Source organism: Chiloscyllium plagiosum, unplaced genomic scaffold (assembly GCF_037043375.1).
Source record: "Chiloscyllium plagiosum isolate Xiang-an unplaced genomic scaffold, Cpla_swu_hap1 HiC_scaffold_24, whole genome shotgun sequence".
Classification (NCBI taxonomy): domain Eukaryota; kingdom Metazoa; phylum Chordata; class Chondrichthyes; order Orectolobiformes; family Hemiscylliidae; genus Chiloscyllium; species Chiloscyllium plagiosum.
The window spans coordinates 56294048-56318242 of record NW_028270162.1 but is presented as its reverse complement, the minus strand read 5'-3'; the positions used below and the strand labels follow the sequence as shown (position 1 = coordinate 56318242).

Genomic DNA, 24195 nt, shown 5'->3' with positions numbered 1-24195 from the left:
ACAGGCCCTTCGGCTCATGCTGTTAACATAGAACATTCCAGCGCAGAACAGGCCCTTCGGCCCACGCTGTTAACATAGAACATTCCAGCACACAGAACAGGCCCTTCGGCTCATGCTGTTAACATAGAACATTCCAGCGCAGAACAGGCCCTTCGGCTCATGCTGTTAACATAGAACATTCCAGCACAGAACAGGCCCTTCGGCTCATGCTGTTAACATAGAACATTCCAGCACAGAACAGGCCCTTCGGCTCATGCTGTTAACATAGAACATTCCAGCACAGAACAGGCCCTTCGGCTCATGCTGTTAACATAGAACATTCCAGCACAGAACAGGCCCTTCGGCTCATGCTGTTAACATAGAACATTCCAGCACAGAACAGGCCCTTCGGCTCATGCTGTTAACATAGAACATTCCAGCGCAGAACAGGCCCTTCGGCCCACGCTGTTAACATAGAACATTCCAGCACAGAACAGGCCCTTCGGCCCACGCTGTTAACATAGAACATTCCAGCACAGAACAGGCCCTTCGGCCCACGCTGTTAACATAGAACATTCCAGCACAGAACAGGCCCTTCGGCCCACGCTGTTAACATAGGACATTCCAGCACAGAACAGGCCCTTCGGCCCACGCTGTTAACATAGAACATTCCAGCACAGAACAGGCCCTTCGGCCCACGCTGTTAACATAGAACATTCCAGCACAGAACAGGCCCTTCGGCCCATGCTGTTAACATAGAACATTCCAGCACAGAACAGGCCCTTCGGCCCACGCTGTTAACATAGAACATTCCAGCACAGAACAGGCCCTTCGGCTCATGCTGTTAACATAGAACATTCCAGCGCAGAACAGGCCCTTCGGCCCACGCTGTTAACATAGAACATTCCAGCACAGAACAGGCCCTTCGGCTCATGCTGTTAACATAGGACATTCCAGCGCAGAACAGGCCATTTGGCCTGCGGTGTTGTACTGACCTGTGGAACCAATCTGAAGCCTATCAATCCTACACTATTCCATTTTCATCCATATTTTTATCCAATGACCATTTAAATGCCCTTAAGGTTGGCGAGTCTACTACCGTCGCAGGCAGAGTAAAGAAACTACCTCTGACATCTGTCCGATATCAATCACCCCTCAATTTAAAGCTAAGTCCCCTCGTGCTAGCCATCACCATCCGAGGAAAAAGGCTTTGACTGTCCACCCTATCTAACCCTCTGATCATCTTGTATGTCTCAATTAATTCGCCTCTCAACCTTCTGCTCTCTAATGGAAACAGCCTCAAGTCCCTCAGCCTTTCCTCATAAGACCTTCCCTCCATACCAGGCAACTTCCTGGTAAATATCCTCTGAACCCTTTCCAACGCTTCCACATCATTCCTATAATGCAGCGACCAGAACTGTATGCAATACTCCAAGTGCAGCCGCACCAGTTTTGTAGAGCTGCAGCATGACCTCATGGCTCCGAAACGCAATCCCTTTACCAATAAAAGCTAACACGTATGCCTTCTTAACAACCCTATCAACCTGGCTGGTATCTTTCAGGGATCTGGACACAGAGACCTCTCTGTTCATCTGCACGACCAAGAATCTTACCATTAGCCCAGTATTCTGCATTCCTGTTACTCCTTCCAAGAGTGATCCCAGCTTTCAGTATCCTTACACTGTTAATTACCAGACTTAACTATCTGTGTCAAGCCTAATGGACTCATTATAGGAAGGATATGGAAGCTTTAGAGAGGGTGCAATGGAGATTTACCAGGCTGCTGCCTGGACTGGAGGGCATGTCTTATGAAGAAAGGTTGAGGGAGCTAGGGCTTTTCTCATTGGAGTGAAGGAGGATGAGAGGTGACTTGATAGAGGTGTACAAGATGATGAGAGGCGTAAATAGAGTGGGTAGCCAGAGACTTGTTCCCAGGGCAGAAATGTCTATCACAAGGGGGCATAATTTTAAAATGATTGGAGGAAGGTTTAAGGGAGATGTCAGAGGTAGGTTCTTTACACAGAGAGTGGTGGGTGTGTGGAATGCACCGTCAGCAGTGGTAGTACAGTCAGATACGTTAGGGACATTTAAGTGACTCTTGGATAATAATAAAATGAAGGTTACATTGGTTAGTTTGATGTTAGAGTAGGATAAATGGTAAAACATCCAGGGTCGAAGGGCCTGTACTGTTCTATGTTCTACTATCCATGTGCGAAAGCAGTAACATTGTGAAACTCAGGTTGGAGGTCAAGCAGGGCAAGATACGGTTTGCACATGCTCATGACACAAGGACTACAATTAACTGTACTTGGGGAAGAGATTAATGCTTCATCTCTTCCTCACCACAAGTTGACAGTTAATTTTGTCGCGAGATCACTCAATTTTATTCCAGCAAAATCGAGTCCTATGGATGGTTACGATTTATTTCCTCACTAACTGTAAGAGGGAGGGTGTATCCATTTACTTCAGAAATCGGCATTTTCACTGAAGCCCTTCCTCTGGTGTTAACCTGTATACTGTACATTATGTTAGTTGGCGCAGTTCAGCCAAAGCAAGTTAAGCAAAGTTAAAAATCAAAAACAACTGTGGATGCTGGAAATCAGAAACAAACTGAAATTGCTGAAAAAACTCATGAGGTCTTGCAACATTTGTGGAGAGAAATCAGAGGTAATGCTTTGGGTCAAGTGATCCTTCCATAGACTGACAGTAGCTGGCAAAATACGCAGAAGAGAGGGTCGGAGGAGGGGATAAGGAGTAAATGATCGATGCGGATAGAACCCAAAGGCAGGATGTACAAAGGAGGGGTTGACAATCTGGCTAGAAGGGTGAATAGATTTTAATGGGGACGGTTAGTGACTCACAATGGGGTGTGTGTGGTAGCAGCCCATGTGATGACAAGGCCTGGTGTGTGGGGGTTGGGGGAAGGACATGGGAGAAGGTGCTCAGACCCGAAAATGATTGAACTCGATACTGAATCCAGCGGCTGCAGGGTCCCCAAGCGGAAAATGAGGTGCTGTTCTTCCAGCTTGTGCTGAGCTTCCCTGGAGCACTGCAGCAAGCCTGAGACAGGGACGTTGGACAGGTAACAGCGGGGGGCTGGGCAAGTGGCAGGTAACTGGAAGCTCGGGGTATTTGTTTGTGGGCAGAACTTATCACCCGATCTTCTGCATATACACTGACAATTTCCTAGTCACCATCTGCTCTGAGGAAGAGTCACTGGTTCCAATCGTTAACTCTGATTTCTCTCCACAGGTGCTGCCAGACCTGCTGAGCTTTTCCAGTGATTTCTGTTTTCATCGGGCAATGTTAATCTCTTCCCTCCCTTACTGAATGGGAATACTGCCTCTCAAGTCCAATAGGACAGTAAAGAACTGAGAAAGGTGGTTCACCGTCAGAGCGATGCCGGGCAGCTGCCAAACATCAACACAGCTCGCCCCTGGTCAGGTCAACTACACACTCTACTGTCCCAGTCCCTGGTGCCAATAAGGGGTGTCCCACTGGAAGGTCAAACAGCAGCCTCACCCGGATGATTCTGTCGGAACGATGCCGTCTCCGGATTCGATTCAAACCCTCGACGAAGCGAATGAAGCCATCCAGCAGCTGCCACTCCTCCTGGTCTGAGTGGAGCTTCTCTCCGTAAACATCACAGCGGCTCTCTCCCTCGACGATCCGCTTGGTAGCTGTTACACAGGCCGGGAGCAGAAGGAACCGCGTCCTCCAGAACTTCAGGGATTCTATCAGGCTTTGGAGCAGCAAGACAAAAACAAAGAGACTTACTCACCGACTTCACAGTCTCACTTACTTCAAGAACAACTTGCATTTATACCACACTTTTAGTACAGGAGATTACCCAGAATGCTTCACAGGTGTGCTGCCAGATAAAATCTGATGCAAAGGTGATAGGGAAATCCGAGACCAGAAGCTTGGTCAAAGGCGTTCTTTTTTAAGGAACATTTTAAATGTATACTCCCGTCCAAGCCACTCACCATCCTGACTTGGAAATATATCGCTGTTCCTTCACTGTTACTGGGCCAGAATCATGGAATTCCCACCCTAAGGGCATTGTGGGTCAACCCACAGCACATGGACTGAGCAGTTCCAGAACACAGCTCACCACCGCCTTCCCAAGGGCAACTAAGGACAGGCAATAAGTGCTGGTCAAGCCAGCGACAGCCACATCCCACAAGAAAAGAAATGGAGGGCAGCGAGGTGGAGAGGTTCAGAGAGGAAATGCAAGAGCTTGAAGATGAGACGGCATAATGCATGGCCACTAATGATGGAGCGATTAAAAACGGGGTCTGGGTTGGGAGGGGGGCAGAACGGCTAAGAGAAATGTTCGCTTTAAGATGCTTGGCTCCTGAGAGGGTCTGCGCATCGCCAGTTGGCATGCCAACGCATCAACTTCCAGGTCACTAGTGCACGCGGACTACACAGGAGAAACAAAAAATGAGAGAGAATAGAAGTTAAAAGGTTAGAACTGATGGATATAAAGATCTGGGAGACTTAGAGTCATAGCGATGTACAGCATGTCCAACCCGTCCATGCCGACCAGATATCCCAACCCAATCTAGTCCCACCTGCCAGCACTTGGCCTATATCCCTCCAAACCCTTCCTATTCATATACCCATCCAAATGCCTCTTAAATGCTGTAATTGTACCAGCCTCCACCACTTCCTCTGGCAGCTCATTCCATACACGTACCACCCTGTGTGTGAAAACATTGCCCCTTAGGTCTCTTTTATATCTTTCCCCTCTCACCCTAAACCTATGCCCTCTAGTTCTGGACTCCCCGACCCCAGGGAAAAGACGATGTCTATTTATCCTATCCATGTCCCTCATGATTTTGTAAACCTCTATAAGGTCGCCCCTCAGCCTCCGACGCTCCAGGGAAAACAGCCCCAACCTGTTCAACCTCTCCTTATAGCTCAAATCCTCTAACCCTGGCAACATCCTTGTAAATCTTTCAAGTTTCAGGAGAGTACACAGATAGGGAGGGGGGAGGCCACAGAAACGTGAATGAACTCTAGGCAATGGAGGTTGCTGGGTAGAACGCCAGCTGAGAGATTACTGGAATAGATCAGGCTGGAGAAAAGTGGTGTATCACAGATCAAGGGCACAAGCAAACATCTTCTTGTTATTGAGACTTCTAATCTTGGCCCGGTGCCTAGCTGACTCCTACGTACACAGGATCTCTCTCACACACAGCATGCGGTTCTCAGAATTCTCCCACGGTACGTCTGTAGCTGGCACCTACGGTGTCCTTCTCCTCTCGGTGGGATTCTGGCACTGAGCTGCATCCTTTACCCGTGTCTGAGGTTCATGCTCCACAGCAGAACAACTTTCTGTGGGTCTGACAGAGCAACCAGAACCCTCGAGGGAGCTCAGAGACAGGAAAGTGGGCAGGAAGGAGAGGTGGAGATATCTACCTGAAATCCTCAGAGCCTGACGAGCAGATATACTGATCCAGGTAATTCCACTTGTACTCTTCCAGCCGCTCGTGTAAGAATTCTACCCAGCATGACACAAACTCCGTGTTGGAATGTGGTGGGCACAGGCTGTAGGTGTACTGGATCTGAGCCGATTCATAAGGGTACCTATGTCAGACAGAGAATACAGTCGCTGAGAGAAAATAAGGGCTGCAGATCAGTCGAAAAGTGTGGCGCTGAAAAAGCACAGCCGGTCAGGCAGCACCCGAGGAGCGGGAGAGTCGACGTTTCGGGCACAAGCCCTTCATCAGGAATGAAAATACAGCCATCCTCAGTCAGTCATAGCCACTGTACGATGCCCTCACCCTCCCCATATCTGCAATCCCTCCTTTCCTGTCTCCCCACCACCCTTCACCAATTCCTTGTTCTTGTGTACAGTCATGGGCGCCATATCACAGGAAGGATGTGAATGTATTAGAGAGAGTGCAGAAGCGATTTACAAGAATGGGCAGCAGGAATGAGAAACTTTGGGAGTGAGGGTAAACAGCAGGTCTGTTCCCTTTGGAAAGGAGGTTGAGAGGGCAGCTGATGGAGGCTTTCAAGATCAAGAGCAGGCCGGTTAGATCACACAGGGAAAAACTGCTTCTGCTCATAAAAGAAAATATGGAGAGGGTATAGATTTAAAGTGACGTGCAAAAGAAGCAAAAGGTGATGAAAGAAAGTCTTCCTTTACATCACAAATAGTTCGGGTCTGGAACGCACTGCTTGGAAATGTGTTCAATTGAGGCATTCAGGAGGGGTATTTGATGGTTACTTGGACAGAAAGGGTATGGGGGGAAAGCAGGAGTTTGGTGCTAGGCAACAGAATCACTGTAGGCACGATTTGCCAAATGGCCTCCTTCTGTGCCGTAACAATTTTGTAAAATGTTGGACAGAGTTAAAACTGAGGCCAACATCTAGGGAACTGCTCAACTGGCCCTCCCAACTCTATCACTCACAAAGAGGTCTCCCTGACAGCCCTCCCCAGGCAATCAGACTCTGAACCCAGCTAACTAAGGGCAGTATGGTGGCTCAGTGATTAGCACTGCTGCCTAACAGTGCCAGGGACCTGGGTTCGATTCCAGCCTCGGGTGTCTGTGTGAAGTTTGCACGTTCTCCCCGTGTCTGTGTGGGTTTCCTCCGGGTGCTCCGGTTTCCTCCCACAATCCAAAGATATGCAGGTCATGTGAATTGGCCATGCTAAACTGCCCATAGTGTTAGGTGCATTAGTTAGAGGGAGATGGGTATGGGTGGGTTGCTCTTCAGAGGGTCAGTGTGGACTTATTGGGCCGAAGGGCTTGTGTCCACACTGTAGGGAATCTAATCTAAACCCTGCCAACCACCTGACGCCACCCTCTGTACCCCTCATCTGTATATCCCCATATCCCATCCCCTACTGCCTGAATACCCTTCCTACACTACAAAGCAAGGCCCCACATGATGCTGGCTGAATGTGGAAGGGCCCTGAGTTGGCATGGAGGGTAATGAGAAAGTCTGTTGGGGAGTTTTGAGAGACACTGAGGTGGCATAGGGATTGGTTGGGGCAGAGATGAGGTGGGAGGGCTAGACTGTCCAAGAGAGAACGGGAGAACTGGCAAGAGAACTCAAAAGAGCCGATCTGGGCTGTTAGCCAGCCTGGCCTGACACTCAATGGGTCCCACCGGTCACCCTGAAGTTTGCCATTGGAGGGCAGTGAGCCTGACGCCAAGCTGAGCATTGTGAGGTAATGGGCCTTTACATGGGATTTGTTCTGTCCTGGCTCCCTTGAAGAGTGTTGAAAAGCCAGTGCCGAGCTGAGTGGAAACTCAGTGAATAACTTTTGTTTTTATTTTAATTTGGCAAAGGAAGTGGGTAGAGTCAGGCTCACACACACCCAGGGTTCTGATTTTGCTTTCAGTTTAAACAAGGAGGTTTAAACTAGATTGGCATAAGGGTGTGAAGTGGAGCTCAGCATCAGATGATGGAGTAGGTGGTGACAGTCAGATATAGGTGCAGAGAGTCTGTGAGGACAGATAGACAGTTGACAGGGCAAAGGCACAGTCAGTGTGATGGGTTGAAGTGTGTCTGTTTTAATGAAATAAGGGTCAGGAAGAAGGGTGACAAACTCAGAGCATGGATACTTGGAGCTACGATATTGTGGCTGTTACAGGGATTTGGATATCACAGGAGCAGGGATGGCTGCTGGATGTTCCAGGGTTTAGATGTTTCAAAAGGAATAGGGAGGGAGGTAAAAGAGGTGGGGGGAGTGGCATTGCTTATCAGGGACAGTATCACAGCTGCAGAAAGGGAGGTTGTTGAGGAAGGGTTTGTCAGCAGAGTCAGTAAGGGTGGAAGTCAAAAACAGGAAAGGAATAGTCACTTGATTGGGAGTTTTCTACAAGCCCCCCCAATAGCAACAGAGACACAGAGGAGCAGATTGGGGGACAGATAGAGTCATAGAGGTGTACAGCATGGAAACAGACCCTGCAGTTGTGGAAAGGTGCAGAAGTAACAGGGTTGTTGTCGTGGGTGACTTCAACTTCCCTAATATTGATTGGAACCTCCTTAGTGCAAATAGTTGGAAGGAGCAGATTTTGTCAGGTGTGTCCAGAAAGGATTCCTGACTCAATATGTAGATAAGCTGACTAGAGGGAGGCCATATTGGATTTGGTGCTTGGCAACAAACCAGGCCAGGTGTCAGATCTCTTGGTGATAGTGATCACAACTCCCTGACCTTTACTATAGGCATGGAGAGGGATGGGAGCAGACGGTATGGGAAAGTATTTAATTGAGGGAGGGGGAATTACAATGCTTTTAGACAGGAACTGTGGAACATAAACCGGGAGCAGATATTCTCAGGGAAATGCACGACAGAAATCTGGAGGTTGTTTAGGGAGCACTTGCTGCGAGTGCTGGATAGGTCTGTCCCACTGAGTCAAGGAAGGATGGTAGGGTGAAGGAACCTTAGGTGACGAGGGATGTGGAACATCTAGTCAAGAGGAATAAGGAAGCTTACTTAAGGTTGAGGAAGCAAGGATCGGACAGGGCTTTAGAGGGTTACAGGGTAGTCAGGATGGAACTGAAGGATGGACTTAGGAGAGCTAGAAGGGGGCATGAAAAACCCTTGGCGGATAGGATTAAGGGAAACCTCTCACTTATGTACGGGACAAGAGGATGGCCAGAGTGAGGGTAGGGCCGATCAGGGATAGTGAGGCAAACTTGTGCCTGGAGTCGGAGGAGGTAGAGAAGGTCCTTAATGAATACTTTGCTTCAGTATTCACTAGTGAGAGGGACCGTGTCCTTTGTGAGGACAGTGTGAAACACAGTGACAGGTTGATGTTAAGGAGGAGGACGTGCTGGAAATTTTGAAAAACATAAGGATAGATAAATCCCCTGGGCCAGACGGGACATACCCAAGGTTACTACAGGAAGCGAAGGAGGAGATTGCTGCACCTTTGGCATGATATTTGTGTCCTCACTGTCCACAGGAGTAGTGCCAGATGATTGGAGGATGGCAAATGTTATTCCCTTGTTCAAGAAAGAGAGTAGGGATAATCCTGGGAACTACAGACCAATCAGCCTTACGTCAGTGGAGGGCAAAGTATTGGAGAGGACTCAGAGAGTCAGGATTTATGATTATTTGGAAAAGCATAGTCTGATTAGAGGTAGTCAGCATGACTCTGAGAGGGGCAGGTCATGTCTTACACACCTTATTGAAATCTTTGAGGGAGTGACAAAACACATTGATGAAGGTAGAGCAGTGGATGTGGTTTACATGGATTTGAGCAAGGCGTTTGATAAGGTTCCCCACGGTAGGCTCATTCAGAAAGTCAGGAGTCATGGCATAGAGGGAAATTTGGCTGTTTGGATACAGAATTGGATGGCCTATAGAAAACAGAGGGTGATAGTAGACAGAAAGCATTCAGCCTGGAGCTCGGTGATCAGTGGTGTTCTGCAGGGATCGGTTCTGGGACCTCTGCTCTTTGTGATTTATATAAATGACTTGGATGAGGAAGTGGAAAGGTGGGTTAGTAAGTTTTCCAATGACACGATGGTTGGTGGAGTTGTGGATAGTGTGGAGGGCTGTTGTAGGTTGCAATGGGACATTGACAGGATGCAGAGCTGGGCTGAGAAGTGGCAGATGGAGTTCAACCTGGAAAAGTGTGAAGTGATTCACTTCGGAAGGTCAAATGTGAATGCAGAATACAGGGTTAAAGGCAGAATTCTTGGCAGTGTGGAGGAACAGAGGGATCTTGGGGTCCACGTCCAAAGATCCCTCAAAGTTGTCACCCAACTTGATAGGGTTGTTAAGGAGGTGTATGGTGTGTTGGCTTTCACTAGCAAGGGGATCAAGTGTAATAGCCGCGAGGTTATGCTGCAGCTCTACAGAGCCCTGGTTAGACCACACTTGGAATATTGTGTTCAGTTCTGGTCGCATCATTATAGGGAGGATGTGGAAGCTTTAGAGAGAGTACAGAGGAGATTTACCAGGATGCTGTCTGAACTGGAGGGCATGTCTTATGAAGAAAGGTTGAGGGAGCTCGGAGTTTTCTCATTGCAGCGAAAGAGGATGAGAGATGACTTGTTAGAGGTGTACAAGATGATGAGAGGCATAGATAGAGTGGATAGCCAGAGACTTGTTCCCAGGGTGGAAATGTCAATCACGAGGGGGCATAATTTTAAGGTGATTGGACGAAGGTTTAGGGGAGATGTCAGAGGTCGGTTCTTTACACAGATGGTGGTGGGTGTGTGAAATGCATTGTCAGTGGTGGTATTAGTCAGATACATTAGGGACATTTAAGCACATGGATGATAGAAAATTGAAGTGTATGTAGGTTAGTCTGAGTAGGATAAAAGGCCGGCCCAACATTGAGGGCCGAAGGGTCTGCACTGTGCTGTACTGTTCTGTGTTCCAGTTGGTGAAGGGGGTTTTTGGAGTTGAAGCTGCTAGATACAGCTGTCTCGCTCTGCTGTTGCAAAAAGCTTGAGCACTCTCTCTGCTGCTAGATTTATTCTGTCAGTGTTCCTTCTCCTGGACTGGAGACAGCAAGTGAAGGAAATCTGATATGCTGAATTTGCCTGTGCCAAGACTGTTCTATTGGAACATTAGATTAGTCATGAAATAATGTCTTATTTTGTTAAGTATTTCGATAGAGTTAGTTTTGCCAATTCTTTTTGTGTGTCTGTATTTTAACTGTGATATAAGAATAAAGCATGTGTTGCTTTAAGCCAAGTAGTTTACCAACAAATCACAACTGAAACATAGCACCTTACACTTGCCTTTAATAAAAGTTACTCCTTAGGCTATTGCCTTGATAGGTTTTAAGGGAGTTTGGTCAGCATACCTTCCCAGAATGAAAGCAGCACTAAAAAAAGGACACTTCCAACACAGCAGGCAGCTTGTGGTTCCAGCCACCTGCTTCAGCTCTTATTTTAAACTGTGCCCCCGCGTTCTAGATCCTGCCACAGGGATCATCCTTTCAGCATCCGGCCGGTCAAGGCAGCTCAATAAGGTCACCTCTCATTCCCCGACACTTCAACAAGGCTTGGCGCAATTTGTTCAACCCCTCCTCACAGGGTAACCTCTTTATCCAAGGAATCGGCCGAGTGAACCGACACGGAACTGCTTCCAATGTAAGTGTATCCCTCACGTAAGGAAGGAGACCACAACAGTGTACAACAGTCCTACCCATGGCCTGCACAGCTGCAGCGAGACCTCCCAATGTTAACAATCCACCCTCTTTTGTAGCAAAGGCCAACATCCCAATTGTTTTTCTACTTGCTATCCCTACATGTTGACTCTATGTAATTCTTTGTAAAAGGGACTCTGATCCCCCCTGTACCACAGGGCTCTGCAGTCTCACACCATTCACATTGTATTCTACTTTATTAATCTTCCCGTGTAAGCACACAGCCTCATATTTTCCCACATGATACACAACCGGTTCACTCACCTAACCTGCCTCTGCATCCTTTTCCACCTATCTTTGGAAACTGGCTTCAAAGCACTCAGTCCCTTCATCCAGGCCGTGGATAAACATTGCAAATAGCCAAGCCACCAGCAGTGAATCACAGGAGCGTAATGGAGTAGAAAGTGGCCATTTGGCCCATTGTACCTTAGCATTCCACTAGTTACAGATTGCCAACCTGAGAACGACCATTTATCTGTTTTCTGTCAATTAGGCAGTTCCCTATGCATGCTAGTATCTCGTCATCAATTCCATCAGGAGTGTAAGCTAACCACAAGGGAAGGGAAAGTGCAGGTGGCCATGTCATGAAAGGTAGTGTACACTTCAGTGACTGCAAACTGCTTTGAAAGGATGCTACATAAATGCAATTTGTCTTGTTCCTTTCTCCCCAGACAGACACGTATTGTGCAGTCTTACTTCTGTGAGCTGGGGGAGCACTCTATTCAGATGTGCTTTGGCCATGCTGGGGGGATTTAAACTTGCTCTACCAACTGGGATCAATGTGCCTGGGGCTGACGAGTGGCACAGACACACTGTAACCCCGAGTGGCCCGCGTTCACATCTCCAGCTCCGCTCCCGTTTGCCATTCTGGGCTCGTGCTCTCCTCTTACTTTGCAGAAGACGCAAAAAAAAAAAAATGGAAAAATGCCCACCCCAGCCTGGGTTGAATTACCCCAGCCATGTAAACAGCAGCGCTGGACCAGCTGCTCCCCACTTACTTGGGCAGGTAGCGGGTCACAGTTATGATCTTGTCCTTTAGGCAGACCTTATGAAAAGTGCGGCCCATGCTCAGCCAAAAGGCAGTCTCCTCCTCCTCCAGCTTGTTCCTGGATACCAGACCTGCAGGCATGAGGATGACACACAGGTCACTGAACAGACATTCCACAACTAAACCAAACCCAGCAAGTGCAGGAGGAACTCAGCAGCTCTGGCAGCATCTGTGGAGAGAGAAATAGAGCTAACATCTGTCACACTGAACTCAAAACACTGTTTTTCTCTCCACAAAAGACAGGTTTTGTTGGGGTCGTCGGTATTTCAGATTTCCAGCATCTGCATTGCTCAGATTTTATTTCATAACTGAAGTTCATCTGGAAGGATGTCTTCAATTAAGTGCAGTGTGTCTTATTCATGGAGAAAGCCCTAGATCTTTCTGTGGGGCCCAGGGGATCTAGCACAGAGACCCATTAGAGCCCAGAGACCCGGGGGGATCTAGCACAGAGACCTGTTAGAGCCCAGAGGGATCTAGCACAGAGACCCGTTAGAGCCCAGAGGCCCGGGGGGAATCTAGCACAGAGACCCGTTAGAGCCCAGAGGCCCGGGGGGATCTAGCACAGAGAGCCGTTAGAGCCCAGAGGCCCGGGGGGAATCTAGCACAGAGACCCGTTAGAGCCCAGAGGCCCGGGGGGATCTAGCACAGAGACCCGTTAGAGCCCAGAGGCCCGGGGGGAATCTAGCACAGAGACCCGTTAGAGCCCAGAGGCCGGGGGGATCTAGCACAGAGAGCCGTTAGAGCCCAGAGGCCCGGGGGGGATCTAGCACAGTGACCCGTTAGAGCCCAGAGGCCCTGGGGGATCTAGCACAGAGAGCCGTTAGAGCCCAGAGGCCCGGGGGGGATCTAGCACAGTGACCCGTTAGAGCCCAGAGGCCCGGGGGATCTAGCACAGAGAGCCGTTAGAGCCCAGAGGCCCTGGGGAAACTAGCACAGAGACCCGTTAGAGCCCAGAGGCCCTGGGGGAACTAGCACAGAGACCCGTTAGAGCCCAGAGGCCCGGGGGGAACTAGCACAGAGACCCGTTAGAGCCCAGAGGCCCTGGGGGAACTAGCACAGAGACCCGTTAGAGCCCAGAGGCCCTGGGGGAACTAGCACAGAGACCCGTTAGAGCCCAGAGGCCCTGGGGGAACTAGCACAGAGACCCGTTAGAGCCCAGAGGCTGATGGCGGCTATGAGAAAGCGGAGGCTTGGACTTATTCTTCGGGTACACACTGACTTTCGACTCATAGCTCAACATTACACTTGCCCCCTCTATCGCAGGGACAAGGAGATCAATAGGTTAAACACTGACCTTTTACTCTCCAATGATCATAGAATCCCTACAGTGTGGAAGCAGGCCATTCAGCCCATCGTGTCCACACTGATCCTCCAAAACAGCATTCCACCCAGATCCATCACCCCCATTCCTGTAATCCTGCATTTCCCACGACTAACCCACCTAGCCTGCACATCCCTGGACTCTACAGGACAATTTAGCATGGCCAGTTGACCTAACCTGCACATCTTAGGACAGTAGAAAGAAACTGGAGCACCCGGAGGAAACTCACGCAGACACAGGAGAATGTACAAACTCCACACAGACAGTCGCCTGAGGGTGGAATCGAACCCAGGTCTCTGGTGCTGTGAGGCAGCAGTGCACACCACTGAGCCACCACGCTGTCCAAATGATGGACTAGGATGAGGAGTTGGTCTTATAACCCCTCCGCCCAACCACCCCACGATCTGTCCAACTACTCACTGAGATTCCGACTGGAAAGTGAGCTCTCTCTCACACTGACACCTTTCGCCATCTTATCATTCAGGATCATTTCTGCCTGCCATAGAACATTCCAGCGCAGTACAGGCCCTTCAACCCTCGATGTTGCGCTGACCTGTGAAACCAATCTGAAGCCCATCTAACCTACATATTTTCGTCCATAGGTTTATCCAGTGACCATTTAATGGCCTTAAGGTGGCGAGTTTACTACTGTCGCAGGCAGTGTGTTCCACGCCCCAACTACTCTCGGAGTAAAGGAACCATCTCTGACATCTGTCCTATATCTATCACCCCTCAATTTAAAGCTATGTCCCCTCGTGCTCGCCATCACCATTTGAGGAAAAAGGCTCTCCCTGTCCACCCTATCTAACGCTCGGATCATCTTGTACGACTCAATTAAGTCACCTCTCAACCTTCTTCTCTCTAATGAAAACAGCCTCAAGTCCCTCAGCCTTTCCTCATTAGACCTTTCCTCCCTATCAGGTAACATCCTGGTAAATGTGTTCTGCACACTTTCCAAAGCTTCCACTTCCTTCTTATAATGTGGTGACCAGACCTGTACACAATACTCCAAGTGCGGCTGCTCCTGAGTTTTGTACAGCTGCAACATGACCTCATGGTTCAGAAACTCAATCCCTCCATCGATCAAGGCTAACATACTGGAAGTCTTCTGAACAACCCTATCAACTCAGGTGGCAACTTTTAGGGATCTATGCACATAGACACCGAGATTTCTCAGCTCATCTACACTACCAAGAATGTTACCATTAGCCCAGGAAAACTCTGTATTCCTGTTACTCCTTCCAAAGTGGATCACCTCTCACTTTGCCGCATTAAACTCAATTTGCCACCTCTCAGCCCAGCTCTGCAGCTTATCTATGCCCCTCTGTAACCTATAACATCCTTCAGCACTGTCCACAACTCCACCGACCTTAGTGTCATCCGCAAATTTACTAACCCATCCTTCTGCGCCCTCATCCAGGTCAGTTATAAAAATGACAAACAGATGTGGCCCCAAAACAGATCCTTGTGGTACACCACTAGTAACTGAACTCCAGGATGAACATTTCCCGTCAACCACCACCTTTTTTTAGCTAGCCAATTTCTAATCCAAATCATTAAATCACCCTCAATCCCATGTCTCTATATTTTGCAATAGCCTATCATGGGGAACTTTACTGAAATCCACATACACCACATCAACTGCTTTACCCTCATCCATCTGTCTGGTCACCTTCTCAAAGAACTCAATAAGATTTGTGAGGCACGACCTACCCTTCACAAAACCGTGCTGACTATCCCTGATCAAATTACTGCTTTCTAGATGATTATCAATCCCATCTCTTTTAATCCTTTCCAACACCTACACACAGCCGAAGTAAGGCTCACAGGTCTATAATTACCAGAGTTGTGATTGTATTATTACAAGGGGATAACATTTGCTATTCTCCAGTCTCTGGCACTATTCCTGTTGACAATGATGACAAAGATCAAAGCCAAAGGCTCTGCAATCTCCTCCCTGGCTTCCCAGAGAATCCCAGAATAAATCCCATCCGGCCCAGGGGACTTACCTATTTTCACACTTTCCAGATTTGCTAACACTGCCTCCTTGTGCACCTCAATCCTGTCTAGTCTAATAACCTGTACCTCAGTGTTGTCCTCCACCACATTTTCTTCTTCCTATGTGAATACTGACGAAAAATATTAATTTAGCACCTCTCCTATCTCTTTGGACTCCACACACAACTTTCCACTACTGTCCTTGACTGGCCCTCATCTTACTCTAGTCATTCTTTTATTCCTGACATAGCTATAGAAAACTTTAGGGTTTTCCTTGATCCTACCTGCCAAAGATTTCTCATGTCCCCTCCTGGCTCTTGTTAGCTCTCTCTTTAGGTCCTTCCTGGCTAACTTGTAACTCTCAAGCACCCTAACTGAGCCTTCATGTTCTCATATTTACGTAAGCCTTCTTCTTCCTCTTGACAAGAGATTCAGCGTCTTTAGCAAACCAAGTTTCCCTTGCTCAACCACTTTCTCCCTGCCTGACAGGTATTTACGTACCAAGGACACACAGTAGCTGTTCCTTGAACAAGCTCCACATTTCGGTTGTGTCCATCCCCTGCAGTTTCCTTCCCCATCCTATGCATCCTACATCTTGCCTAATCGCATCCTAATTGCCTTTACACCCGCTATAGCTACTGCCCTGCGGTATATTCCTATCCCTTTCCATCACTAAAGTAAACACACCAAATTGTGGTGACTATCACCAAAGTGCTCACCTGCCTCCAAATCTAACACCTGGCCTGGTTCATTACCCAGTACCAAACCTAATGTGGCCTCGCCCCTTGTTGGCCTGTCTACATACTGTGTCACGAAGTCCTCTTTAAGGGCTTCAGTTGGATTGGGTTTCCGTTTCAACTGGGTGCAAACCCCCTCCAGGGCTTTGCTTTTCAAAGCATGCTGGCCAACTTGGCACCTCTAAGGATGACAGCCTGGGGACCATGGGAAGCCACACGAATGCAGGAAGGGCAGTTGATGGGGCCGGAGTTACAAGCTGTTGCGTTGGCCCTGACCTTGACCGGGAGCATTCTGTCCAGCTAGGCTTTCACCAAATGGAGTCAGGGCAAGGGGGCAAAGTCCGTTACCACAGCATCTACAGGCAGCCATGTGCATGAGTGCTTAGTGTTGAGCACCAGAAGAGGTTTAAAATAGCTGCCCCACATCCCCGGAGAGTGGGTGAACCTTGGAATCATAGAATCATAAAATCCCTACAGTGAGGAAACAAGTCCACACTGACCCTCCAAAGAGTAACTCAACCAGACCCATTCCCCTACCCTATTACTCTATATTTACCCCTGACCAATGCATCTAACCTACATACCCCTGAACACTATGGGGCAATTTAGCATGGCCAATTCACCCTAACCTACACATCCCTGAACACTATGGGTAATTTAGCATGGCCAATTCACCCTAACCTACACATCCCTGAACACTATGTGTAATTTAGCATGGCCAATTCACCCTAACCTACACATCCCTGAACACTATGGGGTAATTTAGCATAGCCAATTCACCCTAACCTTCACAACCCTGAACACTATGTGTAATTTAGCATGGCCAATTCACCCTAACCTGCACATCCCTGAACACTATGGGTAATTTAGCATGGCCAAATCACCCTAACCTACACATCCCTGAACACTATGGGTAATTTAGCATGGCCAATTCACCCTAACCTACACATCCCTGAACACTATGGGGTAATTTAGCATGGCCAATTCAACCTAACCTATACATCCCTGATCACTATGGACAATTTAGCATGGCCAATTCACCATAACCTACACACTCCTGAACACTATGGGGTAATTTAGCATGGCCAATTCACCCTAACGTACACACCCCTGAACACTATGGGGTAATTTAGCATGGCCAATTCAGCCTAACCTGCACATCTTCAGATTGCAGGAGGAAACCGGAAAATCTGGAGGAAACCCCCGCAGACACGGGGAGTATGTGCAAACTCCACACAGACAGTCGGCCGAGGGTGGAATCGATCCTGGGCCCCTGGTGCTGTGAGGCAGCAGTGCTAACCGCTGAGCCACTGTGCTGTTGCAATGACATCTCTGGGGGAAGAGGTGGCACCATACCTACGTGGGATACCTGCATCGGGTCGGATTAATGAAGGGATGGGCATGGATTGCCCCAAATGTAACATCAGTACTCTCACGCCCCCACCTTAACAAGGAGGACGGGGTCACAAGAATACCCACCATCGGGGCTGATGATGGTGATACCACCATCAGTTGGAAAAAGGTTTTACGTTCGTCCAACCTTTCCTCTTTCCTGGTGCTGAATTCGCTCCTGTGAAGACAGGGTCTGGGTTCTCACTCACCTCTTGCAGTCCAGCCCAACAGCTATCTCCCTCACGTTTAGGTTCAGGGCACTGAAGGCTATTGAGCAGCTCAGGGGATCGCAGTCAGTCTGGCCCATTCTTACAAGTGCAGGTACATACAGGAGAGAAACTCTTCTAACGGGCACCCGGCGCCACATGGAAACCTACCACATGCAAGGCTCCTTACCCCGAGTGTAGAGGGGGCTGCTGCTGAGAGGCGCTGAGGCTGCAGTGCTCGATAGCCTGTTCTTGCTCTGGACGATGATCTGATAGCCCTGCATCAGGCGCTGGCAAATAAACTCCTCAAATACCTGCTGCGCTGTCATGACAGGTCCATCCTCATCTCTCCTGTAAACCAGGAGAACACAAAGGTCAGAAAAATGATTCCTCTTTGCTCTTTCTTTCAGGCCTACAGTAAGAACTGCCCACTGGGGCAGCAAGTGTCCAGCTCCAGCCTACACATCGCCATGGAAACAGAACTCCCACAGCACAATCCAGGCCGAAACCTGCCCAGTCTGCTGCAAAGGAGTGCTTAGGTTATCAGCCTAAGGACAAACTGAAATCTTGCTGCTCTAATGCTGCAGAGAATGAGCTCCTTTCCCATTTATATTTCAGCTACACCTCCTGTTAGGTACACTCGGTAAATCCAGCACCTCTTCCTGCATCACTGCACGGGAAGGCAGCCATGCTAACCACTGAGCCATCAAGCTGCCCCTGGCTTTGAGTGGTCACCCTCCGCAATTTTCACTGGCAAAACATTGGGCTGGTGTTGCCCCACATTCTGGTAAAACCCTTCCCAATCCTGTCTTCCGTTTTGAGAAGCCTCCTCAAATCCTGTCCAGGGGAGTGCCTTTTCCCAGCTCTATATTACTGCCGCACAACAGGAAGCTCATCAGGGTTTGAAGTCAGGTTAAAGATGGTAACGTTCCAGTGATGGCAGAAATAAACAGACCAGTCAGTGAGGGGAGGGGGTAGGTGCTACCCAAGGATAGGTGTGTGAAACCTAGGCTAACAGCCTGGGACTGTTCTGCACTGATGAATAGTTGGGTGGGGAGGGGGGCGCAATGCTGTCTTTACTCTGAGGTGGACTCGATGATCCCACAGTATTATTCCAAAAACTAAGAGCATTATTCCTGGTGGGCCTGCCCAATAGCTATCCCTCAACTGACACCACTACAGTGGGTTTATCTGACTGATTGCGTAAGCTTGCTGTGTGCAAATTTCCTCCAATTTTCTATACGAGGGATCCCATTGTGAAACATTTTGGATGTCATGTGATTGGAATGGGTAGTGTGATTAAAAAAATGCCTTTGTAGACAGCCTTGAGTCACAGTGGCGGTGTTATGGGTTCACCCACTCCGGCGCTGGGGGGCGGGGGGGGGTGATAACGTACCTGAGCAGGTAGATTAAAGTATCTGAAGGAAGGCTGTCTGCCCCTTGATGGGAAAGCAGCTTGGAGGCCAGAGTTTGGTTGAATTGACCAACTTAGCTGGAATTTTAATTTATGTTCACTACCTGTGGATATCTCTGGTTGAGGCAGCGTTCACTGCCCTTTCCCAGTTGTCCTTCAGAAGGTGAGGATGATCTGCCGCTTTGAAACACTGCAGTCCACATGCTATGGGTTGACACACAATGCCTTTGGGTGGGGGGGGTTTCAGGACTTTGACCCCCGACCCTGAAGAAAGAGCCATATATTTCTAAGTCAGGATGGTGAGTGGCTTTGAGACGAATTTGCAGGTGTTCTCCTGTACCTGTTACCCTTCTTGTCCTTCCAGATGGACGTCGTTGTGAATTTGGAAGGTGCCCTCTGAGGATCTTTGGTGCATCTTGTATATAGTACATATTGGACAGTAACACCGTGGTGAGAACTGCTGTCTTGCAGCACCAGGGACCTGAGCTCAACTCCACCCATGGGTGATAAATACATTTAGGACAAAAGGTGAACTGGGGAGAGAATAGGGCCCCTCAAAGATCAGCAAGGCAGCCTACGTGTAGAGCCACAGGAGATGGGGGAGATACTAAACGAGTATTTTGCATCAGCGTTTACTGTGCGTGGGAAATCATGTCTCACAAACTTGATTGAGTTTTTTGAAGAAGTAACAAAGAGGATTGATGAGGGCAGAGCGGTAGATGTGATCTATATGGACTCCAAGGTTCCCCATGGGAGACTGATTAGCAAGGTTAGATCTCACGGAATACAGGGGGAACTAGCCATTTGGATACAGGACTAGCTCAAAGGTAGAAGACAGAGGGTGGTGGTGGAGGGTTGTTTTTCAGACTGGAGGCCTGTGACCAGTGGAGTGCCACAAGGATTGGTGCTGGGCCCTCTACTTTTCATCATTTACATAAATGATTTGGATGCGAGCATAAGAGGTACAGTTAGTAAGTTTGCAGATGACACCAAAATTGGAGGTGTAGTGGACAGCGAAGAGGGTTACCTCAGATTACAACAGGATCTGGACCAGATGGGCCAATGGGCTGAGAAGTGGCAGATGGAGTTTAATTCAGATAAATACGAGGTGCTGCATTTTGGGAAAGCAAATCTTAGCAGGACTTATACACTTAATGGTAAGGTCCTAGGGAGTGTTGCTGAACAAAGAGACCTTGGAGTGCAGGTTCATAGCTCTTTGAAAGTGGAGTCGCAGGTAGATAGGATAGTGAAGGCAGCGTTTGGTATGCTTTCTTTTATTGGTCAGAGTATTGAGAACAGGAGTTGGGAGGTCGTGTTGCAGCTGTACAGGACATTGGTCAGGCCACTTTTGGAAAACTGTGTGCAATTCTGAATTCCCTCCTATAAGAAGGTCATTGTGATTTACAAGGATGTTGCCAGGGTTGGAGGATCTGAGCTACAGGGAGAGACTGAACAGGCTGGGGCTGTTTCCCCTGGAGCGTCAGAGGCTGAGGGGTAACCTTATAGAGGTTTATGAAATCATGAGGGGCATGGACAGGATAAATAAACAAGGTCTTTTCCCTGGGGTCGGGGAGTCCAGAACTAGAGGGCATAGGTTTAGGGTGAGAGGGGAAAGATATAAAAGAGACCTGAGGGGCAACTTTTTCACGCAGAGGGTGGTACGTGTATGGAATGAGCTGCCAGAGGAAGCAGTGGAGGCTGGTACAATTACAGCATTTAAAAGGCATTTGGATGGGAATTTGAATAGGAAGGGTTTGGAGGGATATGGGCCAAGTGCTGGCAAATGCGACTAGATTAACTTGGGATATCTGGTCAGCATGGATGAGTTGGACCGAAGGGTCTGTTTCTGTGCTGTACATCTTGATGACTGTCTGTGAGATGTTTGCACATTCTCCCCGTGTCTGTGTGGGTTTCCTCCGGGTGCTCCGGTTTCCTCCCACAGTCCAAAGATGCGCAGGTCAGATGGATTGGCCGTGCTAAATTGACCATAGTGTCCAGGGATGTGCAGGCTAGGTGGGTTAGCCATGCGAAACTGGGAAGCTCTTTGGAGGATCAGTGTACACTCGATGGGCCCAATGGCCGGCCTCTACTCTGTAGGGGTTCTAGGTGCTCTAACTGACCATCGGCGGTGAAGGGAGTAGATATGGTGTCAATCAAGCTGCATTTTCTTGGATGGCGTCAAGTCTCTTGCGTGTTGTTGGAGCAGGTAAGTGGGGAGTATTCCATCACACTCCTGACTTGTGCACTGTAGATGGTGGACAGGCTTCGGGGAGACAGGAGATATGTTACCCACTTACCCACTGCAGGATTGCTGGCCTCTGACCTGGTTAGCTCCTGCCTATTCCAGTCCAGCGTGTTCCAGGATTCAGCAATGGCAATGCTTTTGAACATCAAGGATGGATGGTTGGATTGGCTCTTCAGAGATGATTATTACCTGGCACTTGTTGGGCCTGTTATACGAAGACCCGACGATGCGGTCTAACCTTGTATGCCACACCCACTTCCATATCATTAACTGGTAACCAGGTAACAAAGGTCACGAGTAAGCCATCTGACAAATAAAACTGACAACCCAATTTAGCAACAATGAAGCACTGAGGGGGGAACTCCATCAGCAACACAGAGAGGGCAGACACGATGGGCCCAATGGCCTCCATCTGTGCTGTAACAATTGGGAGAAGAGTGGTTTGTTCGCACCATTTACTGAAACCGGCTAAGTCTTCAAGGACATAATTGCCAGAAAATATTCGGGTTTGTGGCAGGAGCTGGGTGAATCAGTAGAGGGAACAAATCACACTCAGCGTCATCCTCACCCATCTACCTGCTGCAGGTACATCAGTCCATGACAGGACTGGTAGGAATGATGACCACACAGCCCTCATGAAGACATTCTACCTTCACGATGAAGATTGCCACACAACACGATGGAGGTTCTGGGGAGTGTGTGCTGCGCAAGCTGAAACCAGGACTGATCCAGTTGTGCATCCAGTCCCATTTAATGAACAGCGCAGGAGGGTGGCTAAAACCCAGCTAAGAACAAGGGGCAATCCCAACAAGACAGGACGCCTCAGCCACAACGGAAACGGCGTGTGAACATCTCCAGGCCTGATGCTCGCGGAGACAAGCCTGGAGCATTTACAGCCGTCGCCCACAAGAACTGCCGAGTGGATGATCACTCTCAGCCGCCTTCTGAGGCTCCTCAGCATCACAGGTACCAGTCTTCAGCCAATTCAGTTCACTCCATGTGACACCAACATACGGTTGGAGACACTGGATGCTGCAAAGGCGAAGGACCCTGATAACATTCTAACAATAGTACTGAAGATGTGTTGGCCGTTCCTCGAGCCAACTTCTCCCAGGACAGTTACAACACTGGGATCGACCTGGCCAGGTGGGAAATTATCCAGGTATGTCCTGGACATAAAAAGCAGGACAAATCCAACTCAGCCAATTCCTCTCCCATCGATCTGTTCCCAATCCTCGGTAAAGTGATGGAAGGGCTCACCAACAGGGCTATCAAGCAGCACCTGCTCAGTGACGCCGTTTGGGTTCCCCCAGGGTCACTCAGCTCCTGGCCTCATTACAGCCTTGGGTCAAACATGGACAAAAGAGCTGAATTCCAGAGGGGAGGGGGGAGAGGGACAGCCCTTGACATTAAGGCTGCATTTGAATGTGTGCGGCATCAAGGAATCCCGAAAACCTGGAATCAATGGGTGTCATTGGAGGCATACAACACAAGGGAGATGGTGGTGGTTGTTGGAGGGTCAGTCGTCTCAGCTCCAGGACATCTCTGCAGGAGTTCCTCAGGGTACTGTCCTCGGCCCAACCAGCTTCAGCTGCTTCATCAATGATCTTCCCTCCAGCAGAAGGTCAGGCTTTAAGAAAGGCTGTAAGAAGCCTGGAAATTATAGACCTGTGAGCTCCCCATCAGTGGTGGGTAAGCTGTTGGAGGGAATTCTGAGAGATAGGACTATGCATTTGGAGAGGTGGCTTTAGGTACTCATTAGGCCCGGCTTTGTGTGTGGGAAATCCAAAAAGAGACACTCCGATCACCACCCCGAAATCTCCAATGGGGTTACAATCACTGAAACCCCCACTGCCAACATCCTGGGGGTTTATCATTGACCAGAAACTCCTCAACTGGACTCACCACAGACACACAGTGGCTACAAGAGCATGTCAGAGGTGAGGAACACTGCAGTGAGTAACTCACCTCCTGACTCCTCAAAGCCTGTCCACCATCTACAAGGCACAAGTCCCGAGTGTGGTGCAATACTCCCCACTTGCCGAGCTGGGGGCTGCTCCAACAACACTCAAGAGATTTCACACCATCCAGGACAAACCAGCTCCTTGATTGACACCACAACCTCAAGCATCCACTCCCTCCACCACCGACGCTCAGTAGCAGCAGTGTGTACTGTCTACAAGATGCGTTTCAGACATTCACCAAAGATCCTCAGGCAGCACCTTCCAAACCCACCACCACTTTCACCGAGGAGGACAAGGGCAGCAGACACAGGGGAACGCTAACCCCTGAAAGGTCCCCTTGAGACGGCTCATCATCCTGATTTGGAAATAAATTGCCATTCCTTCAGTGTCGCTGGGTCAAAATTGTGGCATTTCCTCCCCGAGGGCATTCTGGGTCAACCCACAGCAGGTTGAGTGCAGGGGTTCAAGATGGCAGCTCACCCCCACCTTCTCAAGGGCAACCATGCTGGCCAGCCAGCAACACCCACCTCCTCCAGGTCAACAAAAGGAAACCATACCCAGGTTTGGGCTGATAAGTTGGAAGCAGTATTGATGTCACACAAGTACCAGATCAATGACCCTCTCTGACAAGAGAGAACTTAACCATTGCCCTTCGACATTCAATGTCCTCACCATCACTGAGACCACATTATCAACATCCTGTCAACGCCCTTGACCACATCAAAACTGACCTCACCAGGTAAGTAAGTGGCTACA

At 48.9% G+C, this 24195-nt stretch overlaps 1 protein-coding gene across 1 annotated transcript in view; it reads right to left on the bottom strand.

Annotated features, from left to right (window-relative positions):
• Positions 1–24195, bottom strand: part of depdc5 (DEP domain containing 5, GATOR1 subcomplex subunit) — a 257419-nt gene that overhangs the window by 62690 nt on the left and 170534 nt on the right. The window contains exons 21-24 of the mRNA XM_088000284.1: positions 18007–18167; positions 12113–12233; positions 5407–5574; positions 3502–3721 (exon numbers count right to left, since the gene is read on the bottom strand). Coding sequence (XP_087856410.1) covers positions 3502–3721; positions 5407–5574; positions 12113–12233; positions 18007–18167 — 670 coding nt within the window. The remainder of the gene's footprint in view (positions 1–3501; positions 3722–5406; positions 5575–12112; positions 12234–18006; positions 18168–24195) is intronic.